The following is a 17,470-nucleotide window of genomic DNA, read 5'->3' as shown; positions in this document are numbered from 1 at the left end:
AACAGCGGACTCCCGGCACATCGTTTTCAACCCCCCCCGCTCGCGGTTTTCTCACTACTCAGGTTAAAGAAACCCCAGCAGCTGTCTATAGTATTGAGTGTCCACTAAAATAAAAATAGAAGCATTCTAACATCTCACCTGTTTGTTTTTATTAAGGTATGTACACGTATGTACATGTACACTATTTTTATTAATAGAGGTTTCACTACTGAGGTTAAAAATGATATATAAGTCACTTAGATCACTTCTAAATGTTAATGTTTGGTTTATTTCAGTGTTTTATTTGTTCCTGAGTAAACCGGTTTGGCTGTGATTAAAGTTAAGCTTCATAACATGTTACTCACAGTTAAATTAAGAGGGGACGGCAGTAGAAACTCCGGACCTGTGACATCATCACGTACGCAGGTGTTCCAATTGTACAAATCGCGAGTCCGTGCTCGCGTTCTCGGCGGGTACGTACTCCCGTGCGTTCTCGGCCAGTACGTACTCGCCGAGAACGCGAGTACGTACTCGCGTACTTGAGAATTGAGAAACTGCCATGATCTTATATTAGTCTGCTGGGCTGCTTCCTGTGAGATGCAGAGAGTAACAGGAAGCTTGTTTTGCTTGTTGATTTTCAGAGTAATGAGTGATGGCTCTTCAGGAGATCAGTGTGATCTTCACACACAGACCCTCGGCCTTCTCTGCTGCTGTGCTGCTTCTAACACTCGTCCTCTGCAGAGGTGAGCAAAAACTGCTGAGCATTTAAATTCATCTATGCTCATTTTTGGTTGTTTTGTTTAAACATTTAAAAATTGATTCTCAACATCACAATTGTTGGAAACTAGCCAGACCGACCAGGAGGACAATATGAATGAAAGAATGAATGAATATGACAGACTGTGTTGTGGGGGCCTTGAAGTTCTTTGGATTTATAACAGAAATGATGCTTCGTTCATTCCTGTGTTTCACTGTTCTGATGTTGTATAAAGTTGTGAGTGTGTCTGCTCCTCTCTGTCTCCTCAACAGGATCATTTGTAGTGGATGTGACACAGAGCTGCTATCAGGCAGAGGAGAACCACAACATCACACTGGAGTGGACGTTCACCACCAAACCAGACATGTCCATCTCAGCACTGAGGATCCTCTGTTACATGAAAACTGATCATAAAGACTCAACTCTGTATTACCTTTTTGATGGTGTCGAGTTCTCAAAGCATCAGGATGAAAAGTTTTCAGGACGAGTCCAGAGTGACAAAGACGCCCTCAGAGAAGGACGAATCAGACTCCAGCTGTCCAGACTCAGGACTGAGGACTCGGGTCTGTACCTGTGTGAGGTGGACACAGGTTATGGCCGCGGCTCCAACAGCTGCAGAGTCACCGTCTCTGGTAAGACAACTCATTTATCATACAGATGTATAATAAAGAAAAGCAAAAAAACCCAAATGCTCTCTTAAGATAGTTTGATGGATTTTCCGATACCAGAAAAAAAATCACCAGAAAAACAGTGTAGTTAGAAAATGACATCCATAAACTGCATCACACAGACACACACCTGCTAATTAGTGCTGAGTGCAGTAACAGACGTGTAGGAAACAAACCACAGAGATGATATGAAGGTAAAAGTATCCATGGAGACCAACACTGGTTCATGCAGAAGACTGTAAACATGATCATTTCTGCTTTAAGTTGGACTTTTTAACACAAGAGTCTTTGTGGCTTACACACACGTGAGGCTAATTCTTCATGGAGCTGCTGGTCCAGGTAACATCCCTGAAGGAGGCCTCAGAGTCTGAGTCGACCACAGAAATCCACAGTGTCCAACCTCAGTGACACTGTTACTGAGCAGCTTCATCAGGACATGTGAGGAAACCAACACTGAAGAGCTACAAACTGTTTCTGTCATCACAACATTGTTTTTGTTTTTGGGTTCTTCATTGTTGGTTTAGACAACTTGTACATTCACCCATTGACACGAGCCCTTTTTTGTCTATGGTGTTTCACATGTTCACAGTGTTTAGCATTCACACACATTCATATTGTGATGATGCATCAGAGAGCAACATAGAGTTAGTGTCTTGCCAAAAAAATATTGAGCATGCAGACTGGGATCGAACTACCGACCTTTTGATTAGTAAATGACCTGCTCTACCACCTGAGCTGAAATTTAAAAAAAAAATGTTATTTTATTTTATCTTATTTCAGAATCAAAGTCTGGGAAGACCGAAACAACTCAGCAACCTGGAAATTTCCAAATGCCAGATTTGAATGATGTGGCCAAAGGCATAGGTAAATATATATATATTTACAAAACGAAATAACTTTACAGTTTACAAAACACTAAAATCATTCTTTCATTATATTGTTTATACACAGTACAGTCAGGAGATATGGGCCAAATCTGAGAACTGTGTTAATTTACCAGAACAGAAAACACTCCCATCCAGTTTTCTAGAAATGGATTTAGTTCAGTCTCAGACTAAAAGGAGTCCAAGACTAGGCTCATTCTATAGAAGTGAAACTGAGTCTGTGTAGTGTTGGGTTAATGAAAGGTAATGGTTGGTAGGTAATGAAACATCAGGCTAACAATACAAACAGTTTTCATCTTAGATCATCTTTGAAAATCTGGAAAACAACAAAGTGAAATCCTCCCATAAACCTGCAGCTCTTTCAGGTAAACATACTGAGGTTCTGATTCAAAATGTCAAATATCAGTTTTATCCAGTTCTGGGTTTCGGGGGCTCGAGTCTTTCCTGGCTATCATTAGGCAAAAGGCCCGATGTAACCTGGAGGTCACCAGACTGTAAGTGGAGATAAATTAAATTCTCTGTGCATCAGAAACATGTAAATAATGTCTGGTGTTCACCTCTCAGAGTAATACTGGTTATTTAATGGTTAATTCCACTTCCTGTCTTTAAAATGTGCTCGTTTACATCATTAACACTAAATTATGTTTTTCCTGTTTTTGTACCTTAGAATTTTTTCTGGCACTCTGGTTAGCAATCGTCGTGGCTGTATACATCTGTATCTCTCTGGTCTCATGGGGATTTATTGTTTATCAGAATTGTAAAGAACCTGTAAGTCTGTCAGAAAACCAGGATTTTCTTATAAGAGCTGTAAATATAAAATTATCAAAATATATTTTTTGACACATGGTTTGTGTCAGAATATCATTTGCTCTGTCACAGTTTAAAGTTTCTTAAACTTGTCATATTCAGTATAACTCAGTGACTCTTTGAATTGTCTTTTATTTTTAAACAGAAAACAGACCTCCTCATATAAAACCAGGAGGTTAATGAGGAAGATGCTCTCAGCAGGTTGACCTTCTAGTTCAGATTTATGATGACAACATCAGCTGGAAGCCGCAGATCTCGGACTGTGAATAGAAACTATTTATAACATCATGAGGAAAAATGAAAGTTAAGGTTTTCAGTTTGATGCTATTCAGTAAGTTGGTGCCAAGAACCATTGGAGAGAATAAAAAAGAACACAAACAACAGAGAAAAGATTTGAATTCAAGGCTTCAGTCCAATATTGACATCCTTCAACTCATTTGAACTATAAATATCCTGAGACGTTGAAATAAAAACAGGATCATTTCAGGTAAAACACAAACAGCATTAACAGGATGGAGCTTCATGTTTCATGTATACATTGTTTAATAGTCTTGTTATCACTTTTGTTGACAGTAAAATGGTTTCTGTACTTTTTATTTGTTCATGTGCGCTAAAAAAGCAAAGTAAGAAAAGTAGTTGGACTGATATTTACACTCGTGTCTCGTTTTAATGCAACATCAAAACAGCAGAAACCTCAGTGAGAAGAACTCTGATTAGAAGACAAACTGCTGGGTGCTGCCAGCAGAAAAGTTTCAGTCTAATCATTGTTTCAACTTTATAATCTTAACATAACTAAAGCACAATGTGATGAAATACTCAGAAATATTATAAAATATATAAAATACTGCAACTAAAAAAAATACACAGGGCCTGTGTCACACCCAGTCGAGGATTTTCTCATACTACATGAAAACTGTCTTAGTTTGTTTTGGAGTTGAAAGCTCCTTCATGTAGTTGCTGTGATTCTGTCTGGAAGTTAAACAGCTTTGGATGACTGAAAAAAACGAGCTTATTTTTTACATAAATACCAAAGCCTACAGAGCGCTGGTTTCCCTAGGCCTTCCCGATGGTTAGGAACAAATACAGTCACATGGCAGGATGCTGTAAGCGGACCAAACTTCAGTCAGGAGAGCAACTGCAATAAGGTTAGTCATTAATATACTGCTGCATGGACTGTGCTGTAGTTACATTGTTAGGTTTTAAAAACGGAGCTTTAAAATGAACAGTGATGATAAAAACTGAGAGAGGAGGCTGACAGTGATCACAGATTAAATAGAACAGATACAAAGCATTAAAACATGTTAGAAACACAACCGCCTTAATAAATGCAGAGTAGTTTGGAGGCAGGTTTCATCAGGTCATCACTTAAAGACCGGATAATCCCCCCTGTTGTGAATGTTTTTATGCAGTACAGATGTTATTATTATCACTCGTCACATCCTGTTTATGACAGTTCAAATAAATGACGTTCATATAAGAAATGAAATTGTCTCATGTAAACTGTACGTGGTGTTAAATAGGCCTATACTACTGTACTTTAATGACGGTCATAAGGGTACTTCAAGAGCCATATATTTTATGAGGTGGTACTCATTGTGAAAAGTTTGAGAAGCACTGCACTATGCAATATATTCAATTTTAGAATTTATATTCAGTGTTAACTGTAGCTAAGCTCAACCTGTTAATGCACTTTAAGCTAATGCTAATCTTATATTAACTTCTTTACTCGAGTAAAAGTGAAAAAGTACCAGTTCAGACATGTTTCTGTTGTCTACATTGTAGACGGTGATTTTGCCTCTAAACAGGAAAATGATTACAGTCAAGGTTTAAAGTGGATTCAGCATATACTTATACTTGAAGCCTTTGTTAAAACCTGTTGTAATTCTATGTTGTTTACAAAATTCTTTTAAAAGGCTTAGTATCACTAATGTACTTTTAAGCTACACAACTGTGTTTGTCTGGTTTTTCTGCCGTTCATGTACCAGAGCTCTAAGAGTCATTCCTAATCTTCTGATACTAGCCCAAATTACACATTACCTTGGTTATTATTCATTGGTACTGTATATAAACCCACGTAAGCGCTACATATTGACTTAACTTAAAGTGGATTCAGCAGGTGTGGGAACCCTAAAATTGGTTGTACTGGCTCAGTGTTGGCAAACGAATCAGGACTCACAATAATTACTGCTGAGAGCTTCAGTAGATTTTCTGAGTTTACAGGCTGTGATCAGCTGACCTGCTGCTCTTTGTGGATTTACACAACTTAATTCAACCAGACGTAAGCAGATATTTCATGAGTTGTCCTGGCTCATTTCCATCCTTTATACTGACAGTACACTGTTTATACTGTCTTTATGTTAGACACTATGTCGTTGGTACAAAAGTGGAGTTCAGTCAATGGATCTCAGGATCACCAGTTAAAGTTCATATGAATCTCTGCTACACTTGATGTAACCTAACTCTGAGCATGAATCCACAGCCACTGTGCACCAGTCACACACGTTAAAGTTGTTTTTGTTTTCTTTGACTGGCTCAAGCTTAAATACATACAAATACATATGAACTAATTATTGTGCTGCTGCTCTAATAATCTGTAGAAAGCTCTGCAACAGCACTGCTGTCATCCTGTCTGTCTACACTCACATTTATGACCTTTCAGAGGCCAGAATCACCGCTGATGATCCACAATTAAACTACATGTTAGTTGTAAAAATAAACTGTATCAGCATCAGAGATGGGCAGTAACGCGTTACTGTAATCCGATTATGTTTTTTCGAGTAACGAGTAAAGTAAGGCATTACTATTACAAAAAAGGTAATTAGATTACCATTACTTTCCCATAAGCACGCTGCGTTACTGTGTTACTAAAACCTGCCCTACTCCTGCTATACAGGGAGTGCAGAATTATTAGGCAAATGAGTATTTTGTCCACATCATCCTCTTCATGCATGTTGTCTTACTCCAAGCTGTATAGGCTCGAAAGCCTACTACCAATTAAGCATATTAGGTGATGTGCATCTCTGTAATGACAAGGGGTGTGGTCTAATGACATCAACACCCTATATCAGGTGTGCATAATTATTAGGCAACTTCCTTTCCTTTGGCAAAATGGGTCAAAAGAAGGACTTGACAGGCTCAGAAAAGTCAAAAATAGTGAGATATCTTGCAGAGGGATGCAGCAGTCTTAAAATTGCAAAGCTTCTGAAGCGTGATCATCGAACAATCAAGCGTTTCATTCAAAATAGTCAACAGGGTCGCAAGAAGCGTGTGGAAAAACCAAGGCGCAAAATAACTGCCCATGAACTGAGAAAAGTCAAGCGTGCAGCTGCCAAGATGCCACTTGCCACCAGTTTGGCCATATTTCAGAGCTGCAACATCACTGGAGTGCCCAAAAGCACAAGGTGTGCAATACTCAGAGACATGGCCAAGGTAAGAAAGGCTGAAAGACGACCACCACTGAACAAGACACACAAGCTGAAACGTCAAGACTGGGCCAAGAAATATCTCAAGACTGATTTTTCTAAGGTTTTATGGACTGATGAAATGAGAGTGAGTCTTGATGGGCCCGTGGCTGGATTGGTAAAGGGCAGAGAGCTCCAGGAGGTGGAGTACTGGTTTGGGCTGGTATCATCAAAGATGAGCTTGTGGGGCCTTTTCGGGTTGAGGATGGAGTCAAGCTCAACTCCCAGTCCTACTGCCAGTTTCTGGAAGACACCTTCTTCAAGCAGTGGTACAGGAAGAAGTCTGCATCCTTCAAGAAAAACATGATTTTCATGCAGGACAATGCTCCATCACACGCGTCCAAGTACTCCACAGCGTGGCTGGCAAGAAAGGGTATAAAAGAAGAAAAACTAATGACATGGCCTCCTTGTTCACCTGATCTGAACCCTATTGAGAACCTGTGGTCCATCATCAAATGTGAGATTTACAAGGAGGGAAAACAGTACACCTCTCTGAACAGTGTCTGGGAGGCTGTGGTTGCTGCTGCACGCAATGTTGATGGTGAACAGATCAAAACACTGACAGAATCCATGGATGGCAGGCTTTTGAGTGTCCTTGCAAAGAAAGGTGGCTATATTGGTCGCTGATTTGTTTTTGTTTTGTTTTTGAATGTCAGAAATGTATATTTGTGAATGTGGAGATGTTATATTGGTTTCACTGGTAAAAATAAATAATTGAAATGGGTATATATTTGTTTTTTGTTAAGTTGCCTAATAATTATGCACAGTAATAGTCACCTGCACACACAGATATCCCCCTAAAATAGCTAAAACTAAAAACTACTTCCAAAAACATTCAGCTTTGATATTAATGAGTGTTTTGGGTTCATTGAGAACATGGTTGTTGTTCAATAATAAAATTATTCCTCAAAAATACAACTTGCCTAATAATTCTGCACTCCCTGTACAGGTGAAAATAGAGCAACAGGACCGCTGAGTCTTTGATTTTATTTATTTTCTGCTGTGTTTCACTTGCATCTATTTGAAAGAGTGAATGTAAACACAAATATTTTATTTTATGTGCAGGAATGTGCAGAAAATAGGTTTAAATATTAAACTAATTTCTTCCAGTCAGAGAATGTTGCATATAATTTAATGTTTGTTTGATGCATAAAGTTAAAGTATTAAAACTAATAAAAACAAAATTTAAAAAGAGACTTTTTCCATTTGATTACATTTCGTATGATGGATTATGCAGAAAGTAGAATTGGGCTGAAAGATCTATCGCTTTATCACCTATTTAGGTTGTAAATCATGTTTTTAAAAAGTAACTAAGTAACTAATTACTTTTGGGGGAAGTAGTCAGTAATTAGTTTCTGATTACTGATCACTGATTACTGATGATACAACACTGATCAGCATGAACTTAACAAGCAAGTTTGATAAACTGTTACAGCGCAAACAAATCAGCACTTTTAGCACCAACTGCCACCTGCAGTCACATTTGGTTCCCCCTACTGTGACTCTGTAATAACTGCAGGAAGAAGAAGGTCTAAATGTGAATGAAACCAGCACACAGTCAGGAGCAGAGAGGTCCTTGAAGCTGCAGATCAGACTGTAAAGATGAATTATTGAGGAGGAAGAAGCAGATGTGAAGTTTTCAGTGTGACAGCATGTTGTCAGTCAGAGCTGCTGTATAAATGTGGGAGTAGAAGGAAGGACGAGAGCAGCATTACTGCAGATCAGCCAGTAGAGGGCAGCACTCTCCTGAACTAACATCTGCTTCCACCATCTCACACATCAGCACTTTGATTGTTTATATTTTGTGCTCTAGATTGTTTTATGGTAACAGTGTGTTCATAATATACTGAGGATGAGGACCCACTCACCAACAAATAACTTCAGTCTGAGAGCTGAAGTTTGTCTTTCAGCTAAATCAGACTACTGATTAATTAATAAACAGATGTTTCTGTTATTGTAAATAAATAGTTGTTTCCTGAGTTTGAGTCTCTTCCCGTCTCTGGTTGCTCTTCAGTGTGTGAGCTCGGCTGTGACAGTGTGTCAGTACATTCACCATGTTGGAAATCATGTGTATCATAATCAGTGATTGTCTTTTTCTTCTATCATTATTCTGTAGTGAACGCATGAATAATGACCGAGACGAGACTTATCATTACTTTGACTTACAGGTTGATCTGTTGACCTTAGGGAAAGTCAGAGGACAAAGGGGTCTTTTCTATACATATATATATATTTTAAATTTTGGTACCCTACTTTCTAAATGTTGACCTTACACAGCACACCAGCAAGAATCATCATATCTAAGTTTTAATGCTTTTCTGCTGAAACCAGTTTGAGCTCCTCTTTGTGAAGCTGTCCCTGTGTTTGTAGTGCTCAGTGTTTACTGATAAATACACCATTAAATGTGCAGCAATGACCTTTAGAAACTGATCAGACAAGAGTTTCTGGTTTGGAGTGACACATTAATCCTTGTCTTAGTTTGTTACCTGTTTGGCTCCAGTGACTCATTTCACTTTCACATCGACAGTTAGGATCACTGTGTCTGAGTCTGGGGTCTTCATCTGTGCTAAGTCTTCTTTTTATTGTTTGTTTGTTTGTTTTTGTGTCAGAGAACTCAACAGAGAAGAACCTGCATCTATGTTTGTAAAGAACTGTTCTTGGAGCAAGACTTGACTTGAAGCTCTGAACTGTCTGTGACCCAATGTTTTGTGTATTATTTTTGTGGTTTGTTATTCTTTAGTGCTTAATATAGTTTGGTTTGGTGCCTCTGAGATTTGTCGATGAATTTCCTGTTTTACTTTGAAGGTCTGTGTCTTATGTTGATGTTTCCTCTTTTGCGTCCACCTGGTCCGGTCAGTTAATTTGTATCAGCTGTGTTCCCCCCTTCTGGTCCTTGTTCCCCGTGTGTTTGCCTCTGTATTTATAGTGTGTGTCCTTCAGTGCTCTTTGTCAGGTCGTACCACCGTTCCTGCCTGTGTTGTTCCGTTCATGTGCCATTTTGAGTTTTGTACTTCTCCAGCAATAAAGCTGTGGTTCTTTTGTGTTCACTTCTGCCTCCACGAGTCCTGCACTTGAGTCTTTTTTCCTGCCTGCCTACACACAGACTATGACATGTACTTTCAGTATTAAGTTAGCTACAAAATCAAAGGTCATAACCTAACCTTACTGACCAATCAAATCTTCGGTAAAGATGATCACTTAAAAACTGAACATTTTATCTGATGCTTCTTTAAAAGAATTAAGTATAAATTAATTTTGGAGGTGTTTGGTTGATTTTGAGTTTTAGACTAATCAGATTTGCTCTGCGCTCTGTCAATCAGAGCCAGAGAGCTCACTTTTTCTACTTTCAAAGGAAAATCTGTTAGTGCTGAAGGGCAGAGGGCACTAGACTCATGGTTCACGCTAACGTTCACATGTAGAGTTACTGTGTTTTAATGTGAATTGCACCCGTTTGTGTGGTATTGAGTGACGCTAACAATGTCCACCATGACTGAGACTGCTGTGCCAGTTGATGAGCTCTGGTCAGAAATACTGAGACACTGAGAGTCAAGTGGTGTTGCCTAATGAACGTGCGCTACTGAGTATGTGTCTGTGAGCTGACAGCAATGATAATAATGTCACCTGTGCAAACATCAGTGCATTCTTGTTGCAGTGGTGTGATGTTTAAGATGACTTTGTGTTGGTGTCGTTCATCTGGCTTCAGTCACTTTACAGTGTAAGTATAATCTATTATAAGCTCATTTATCTGGCACAACCGTGGCCACCGCATAATGGTAAGAAATACTAAAATTTATTGTAGTGTAAAAAAGCATCAGATAAGTGCACCATAGGGTTTGCCACTTTGCAGAAAAGCAGGACTCAATTGCAGGACTTCCTTAGCAGAGACAGTGAATTATTTACTGTGAAACCGGTGCAAAAACAACCGTTCCAAAAATTTGACATTCACAGCAGTGTAATCCCAGCTCTCAGTGCGATGCTCCATGTACAAAAACACTCCATCCACAGTTCCTCCAATTTACAAAGAATCTCTGAGCTCTCTCCATCTCCACTCCATAGGAGAACACAGGTAAGTAATTGTCACATAACAAGACTGTCTGTTTGTTATACAACAACCCAGCGCTGACTACAACTTAGATACTCTCCTAAATATTGGCTCTTAACGAGATCATCAAAGGCAGGAACGTGCAGCCCATGCTGCACAAAGACGAGAACACCAGAATGTGCACACACAAACACACACACACACACACAGAGAAAGACACACAGATAGTGAAGGGAGAGAGGAAGAGCTTGAGGAGGACAGAAAGACAGAAATGGCAAGTCAGACCTGGAGAATGACAAAAATAGAATACAATATATAAAATACTGCAAAATCATGATACATTAAAGTTGTGTTAGTGTGGTTGCGAAGGTGAAGAAACATTAATGTGTTTGCTGTGATGCAATCAAGGTCAGCCATTCCTGCGTCCCTCATGCTCAGTGTTTACCTGATAAATAGATCAGTGACTGCAGTGACTCGTTAATCCTTGTTTCAGTTTGTTACCTGCTCAGTTCCAGTGACACATTTCACTTTGACAACAACAGTTTGGATCACTGTGTCGGAATATGGGATCTTTATCCGTGGTAAGGCTTCTTTTTATTTGTTTGGGGGGTGGGGGTCCCTCAAAGCTCCAAATGCAGCAGCAAAGTGTGAGAAAAATCTATATTTATGTTTATAAAGAACTGTTCTTGGAATCATGCAGAGACCTGCAGGACTGTCTCACTGAAGTGACTTAAAAGAAACTCTGAGCTTTCAATTTCAGAAATGTGCTTAACTTACACTGCTATGGAGAATTTTAATTTCAAAATAAAAGATCATAACATAACTCTAACCCTGCTGACTAATCTCACGATCATCACTCAAACAAGTGAACATCGTATCTGATGCGTCTTTAGAAAAAGAAGTGTAACCTAATTATTTTGGATGCTGGTGTTTAGTGGTGTATGAGCTGATCAATGTTCTTGGTGAGTGTTTAATGATCCACCATCAAACACTTTTCTTTATTGTATTTGCCACATAGAGATAAAACACAGCTGACTGCAGCAGCAAGGTTTTTTTTTCTTTCTGTCATGACAGCTACTTTAAAAAATGACTCATTGACACAAACTCAGGAGCCCAGCTGTCTGAAACGACAGAAGATGAAGCACGTTTGCTCAATTTATGAAACATAAATCTAAGATTTAACTGAGTATGGACTTGTCTGTGCTGAATTATGACATCATCAGTTACACGATTTTTTTTTTAGCTTTTTTAGTTAAGACGATGATGGTTACATTCATCAACAAGTCATCAGGTTTGTTCTGCACAGGGGCGGATCTAGTGCCACCTTTTTTACATATGACAGTGTAGTTTATTAATATAAGATTAGCATTAAATGGTAAATGGTAAATGGCCTGTATTTATATAGGGCTTTACTAGTCCCTAAGGACCCCAAAGCGCTTTACATATCCAGACATCCACACATTCACACACATTCACACATTCACACAAGCTTAAAGTGCATTACCATGTTGAGCTTAGCTACAGTTAACACTGAATATAAATTCTAAAATTGAATATATTGCATAGTGCAGTGCTTCTCGAACTTTTCACAGTGAGTGCCACCTCATAAAATATATGGCTCTTGAAGTATCACCTTTATGACCCACATTAAAGTACAGTAGTATAGGCCTATTTAACACCATATACAGTCAACCAATTAAAAAAAACAAGGTAACATGTGTGATTTGGTTGTTTAGGAAGAGGGGAAAGTTTTGGGAGTGACGGCAGCAAGACAGAACGACCGAATGAGAGAGACATTTATCTTGGAGTGTATACTTTGTGTGTTGTGTTGTCTTGTGTAGTTAGTGGGTAGTGTATTCGTTGTTTTGTTTTGTGTGTCAGTGAGGGTACTAATAAATGTCACAAAGGCAGACTACAATGTAAACGCTGTCTCCAGGTGGAAAACAGGTGCAGTGAAACACCTCCTGTCAGGTCTGCAGGTTTATCCCTGATGGCTTTATACTTTTCTTGCCCATCTTCCATTGGTTTTAATTTTGTACTCCGGTATCAGCACCCATCCCCCAACCCGAGAATCACCACAACATAACCCAACAGACCTACACCTTAGTGCACAGATTCGGTTTGTATACTTTTTTTTTCTGGGATTTTGTACAACCCAGGAAAAAAATATTGAATACATAATAGGCTTGGACTGACGATATTATGAGTGAAATGTGCTTTATTTGGAAGCAGCCTGCCCCTCCCCTTTCGACAGGTTGTGTGTGAGACTTCAGCACAGCAGCAGCAGCAAGCAGGTTCACTGAGGGCTCTCGCGTATATGTGTGTGAAAGAATTTAGAAAAAAAAGTCAGTATCATGATGTAAGGTGCTTTTGTGTTTGTTGATTTGTTTTTATTTTGTTATTTTGTTTATTTTGTTGTTTATTTTGTGAGTTGGTTATTAGATGCTGCTCCAGCCAGCCAGAGAATCCCCCGCCACCCCGCTCCTCTCCTCCCAGCACATTACTCATTGCAAAACTAGCTGGTGCCCATGCAATCACAAAAATGTGCTGGCATGATGTCGGGGCAGCATGGGGACGAGCAACATTTTTGCAGATGCCCATGATGCCGCCCCGGGCAACAGCCCATATTGCCCATATCACAAACCGCCACAAAGTAAAATACGAATGTAAAATCAAAAGTAGTCAAAATGGCCAATAACATTTTGGACCTCAGAGGGTTAACCGAACAACTCATGAAAAAAGTAGGTTTAAATTTTAGTTTATGACAGATTTCTGACATTTTGTGCAAATTTAAGCAACAATTTGATTTTTTCTAACAAAAAACAGTGAAAGCAAAGTTAGTTTTGTGTTTGTAAATGAACCACCCCATGTTGTGTAGCTTTATGGATTTTATATGTATTAATAATACAGGCTAAACAAACACACACTGTCTCATAGGGATGATCTGATATCGTCGTGTTGGTGTTGTTCCCAGATCATCATGAAAATGTTGTTCCAGGTTCAACATTGCAAGTGACCAATCACATTGTTGTGACGTTATTCTTTGGCGCGCCAAGCCATTCGTGCATTTATGAAATTCCAATGTTGCAAGGACAATATCAATTCTGCTTACTGTTTATTAAACGGTTAGGGTCAGGGTTAGGGTCGCGGTTAGGGTCCGTTGATCGGCGGACAGAGGCGGTTTCTCGCAGCTTAAGTACATTTTTTTGTTTTACGGCGGTTTTTCCCGAAGTCGCAAAAGTATGACGTCACAACATTCTGATTGGTCACTTGCAATGTTGATCCTGGAACAACATTTTCATGATGATCTGGGAACAACACCAACACGACGATATCAGATCGTGCGTCTCATAGCATCTATTGGTGTGGGGTCTTTTTGTGTCACAGGAAGGCAAAAAGGAAAAACCCCCCAAAATATTATTTATCATCCAAATTTAAAAAAAAAAAAAAATCAGTTGCTTTTCTTTTTACAGCATGTTAGTGATGGGTTATAGTGAGGACGGCGTCACTTCTCATTGAAAGCAGAGGCAGTTCCGTAGATATATTAGATATATTATTTATTTATTTATTTAGACTGATCATGGTGACCTGCTTTGACCAAAGCTTCAAGGCTGATTTTTTTGTCCCAGTATAAGCCTGACCAGAATATATCTAAAATCATTACTCTGTTATTTAATCAGTGACAATCTAAAGTTCTCTTTTCATAGTAATTATTTTAAAAAATGCATAATTGCTCAACACTGAAACAGCTTCTTAAATATGACTTCACTGGGACTGAACCTGTTTTCCTGTTATTGTTACAGAGTGAAGGAACTTATTGATCAACAGTACAGGATCTGCAGTTTAGAGATGTTGTTCAGAGTAGACAGATGAAGAAACACGCTACAGAGAACCTTGAGGTAAGATTGCTTTAATGTTGTTAAAGGACCAGAAACAGTAACATTTAGAATAAAACACATGATGTTATATTAGACTGCTGGGCTGCTTCCTGTGAGATGCAGAGAGTAACAGGAAGCTTGTTTTACTTGTTGATTTTCAGAGTAATGAGTGATGGCTCTTCAGGAGATCAGTGTGATGTTCACACACAGACCCTCGGCCTTCTCTGCTGCTGTGCTGCTTCTAACACTCGTCCTCTGCAGAGGTGAGCAAAAACTGCTGAGCATTTAAACTCATCTATGCTCATTTTTGGTTGTTTTGTTTAAACATTAAAAAATTGATTCTCAACATCACAACTGTTGGAAACTAGCCAGATCGACCAAGAGGACAATATAGAGTTATGACTGAATGAGTACAACAGACTGTGGTGTGGGGGCCTTGTAATTCTTTGGATTTATAACAGAAATTATGCTTTGTTGATACCTGTGTTTCACAGTTCTGATGTTGTATAAAGCTGTGAGTGTGTCTGCTCCTCTCTGTCTCCTCAACAGGATCATTTGTAGTGGATGTGACACAGAGCTCCTATCAGGCAGAGGAGAACCACGACATCACACTGGAGTGGACGTTCACCACCAAACCAGACATGTCCATCTCAGCACTGAAGATCTCCTGTTACCTGAATACTGATCAAACATACTCAACTCTGTATTTTCTTCGTGGTGGTGTTGAGTTCTCAGAATTTCAGGATGAAGAGTTTTCAGGACGAGTCCAGAGTGACAAAGACGCCCTCAGAGAAGGACGAATCAGACTCCAGCTGTCCAGACTCAGGACTGAGGACTCGGGTCTGTACCTGTGTGAGGTGGACACAGGTTATGGCCGCGGCTCCAACAGCTGCAGAGTCACCGTCTCTGGTAAGACAATTCATTTATACACATGTAGATTAAAAAATGACATCCATAAACTGCATCACACAGACACACACCTGCTAATTATTGCTGAGTGCAGTAACAGACGTGTAGGAAACAAACCATAGAGATGATATGAAGGTAAAAGTATCCATGCAGACCAACACTGGTTCATGTAGAAGACTGTAAACATGATCATTTCTGCTTTAAGTTGGACTTGTTAACACAAGAGTCTTTGTGGCTTACACACACGTGAGGCTAATTCTTCATGGAGCTGCTGGTCCAGGTAACATCCCTGAAGGAGGCCTCAGAGTCTGAGTCGACCACAGAAATCCACAGTGTCCAACCTCAGTGACACTGTTACTGAGCAGCTTCATCAGGACATGTGAGGAAACCAACACTGAAGAGCTACAAACTGTTTCTGTCATCACAACATTGTTTTTGTTTTTGGTTCTTCATTGTTGGTTTCATATTTCAGTTTTTAAGTTTCCACTTGGTAGAAATAAAATTGTGTACAGAGCAGAGAGCAGCTTAATTCACTGCTACATTACATCAATTTTATGTTAATACAAACATTTAAAAAAAATACATTTTATTTTACTTTATTTCAGAATCAAAGCCTGTGAAGACAGAAACATCTCAGCAACCTGGAAGTCTCCAACCACAAAATCTGAATGACGAGACCAAACGTAAAAATAAAGTCTTTACAGTTTACAAAATCAATCATTCATTATATTGTTTATATACAGTACAGTCAGGAGATATGGGCCAAATCTGAGAACTGTGTTAATTTCCCAGAACAGAAAACACTCCCATCCAGTTTTCTAGAAATGGATTTAGTTCAGTCTCAGACTAAAAGGAGTCCAAGACTAGGCTCGTTCTATAGAAGTGAAACTGAGTCTGTGTAGTGTTGGGTTAATGAAAGGTAATGGTTGGTAGGTAATGAAACATCAGGCTAACGATACAAACAGTTTTCATCTTAGATCATCTTTGAAAATCTGGAAAACAACAAAGTAAAATCCTCCCATAAACCTGCAGCTCTTTCAGGTAAACATACTGAGGTTCTGATTCAAAATGTCAAATATCAGTTTTATCACTTCTGGGTTTCGGGGGCTCGAGTCTTTCCTGGCTATCATTAGGCAAAAGGCCCGATGTAACCTGGAGGTCACCAGACTGTAAGTGGAGATAAATTAAATTCTCTGTCCATCAGAAACATGTAAATAAAGTCTGGTGTTCACCTCTCAGAATAAAACTCATTATTACCTAATTCCACTTCCTGTCATTAAAATGTGCTCGTTTACATCATTAACTGAATTATGTTTTTACTGTTTTTGTAACTGTGGACTTTCTTTGTAGGCCAGGGAAGAATCGTCATAGCTGTATTCTTCTGTATCTCTGTGTTCACGTGGGGATTTATGTTTTATCAGAATTGTAGAGAACACGTAAGTGATGATGCAATGCATGTTTCTTTTTATCTGTGCTTTTTCAAGTTAATTGTACTGTTTTAGCACATCATCTTAAATGAGAATAAGACAAATTAATCTTTAAATGTTTATTTCTGTAGGACACAACATGACTAAATAGAATTTAGATAAATCCACAAAGCAAACAGAGATGCTAAAACAGATGTTATAATAGACACAGGTTATTGCAGCAGCTACAACAGCTGCAGAGTCACTGTCTCTGCGAACTGAAGGCAGTGGAGCTGCTTTATGGCAGAAATGTGTTAAAAAACGAAGCATGACACTAACAATATAAACAGACTTGACTCAATATCTGTGCCACTTATATTAATATATACAGATATCCATTGATCTATGATTACTTAATTATACACCTTTCCAAAACTATTAGTTTATAAAATCTATCATTATACACAATTATCAGTTTTTAATATTCAGAATAAGCACATAAATATTTAATGCCCCACTTCATACCTTGTTTATTTTAAATACAGCTTAGCTCATCCCCGAACTCATAACTGTCATGTGACGGCTGTGTGCAAGCAAGATAGGACCTAAAGTGCAAACTCACAGAGGTGGAAGGTGAACTCAAACTTAGATTTACTGCAAACACAACCAAAAAAACCTG

General features: G+C 38.9%; 1 protein-coding gene across 5 annotated transcripts in view; it reads left to right on the top strand.

The window, feature by feature from the left end:
- LOC100702057 (uncharacterized) overlaps positions 1 to 3,673 on the top strand; it is a 38,914-nt gene extending 35,241 nt beyond the window's left edge. For 3 of the 5 annotated variants that reach the window (XM_019363275.2, XM_019363274.1, XM_025902575.1), the window contains exons 3-7: positions 621 to 722; positions 1,009 to 1,368; positions 2,185 to 2,268; positions 2,956 to 3,056; positions 3,241 to 3,673. In XM_019363275.2, coding sequence (XP_019218820.1) covers positions 632 to 722; positions 1,009 to 1,368; positions 2,185 to 2,268; positions 2,956 to 3,056; positions 3,241 to 3,261 — 657 coding nt within the window. In that variant the 5' untranslated portion in view covers positions 621 to 631 and the 3' untranslated portion in view covers positions 3,262 to 3,673. The remainder of the gene's footprint in view (positions 1 to 620; positions 723 to 1,008; positions 1,369 to 2,184; positions 2,269 to 2,955; positions 3,057 to 3,240) is intronic. The other 2 variants (XM_019363276.1, XM_019363277.1) reach the window with 2 other exon arrangements.
- Positions 3,674 to 17,470: the final 13,797 nt, after the last annotated feature.

The sequence above is a fragment of the Oreochromis niloticus genome, linkage group LG3 (assembly GCF_001858045.2).
Source record: "Oreochromis niloticus isolate F11D_XX linkage group LG3, O_niloticus_UMD_NMBU, whole genome shotgun sequence".
Taxonomy (NCBI): domain Eukaryota; kingdom Metazoa; phylum Chordata; class Actinopteri; order Cichliformes; family Cichlidae; genus Oreochromis; species Oreochromis niloticus.
Note: the sequence above shows the minus strand (reverse complement) of the source record. Positions and strands in the feature narration are given on the sequence as shown.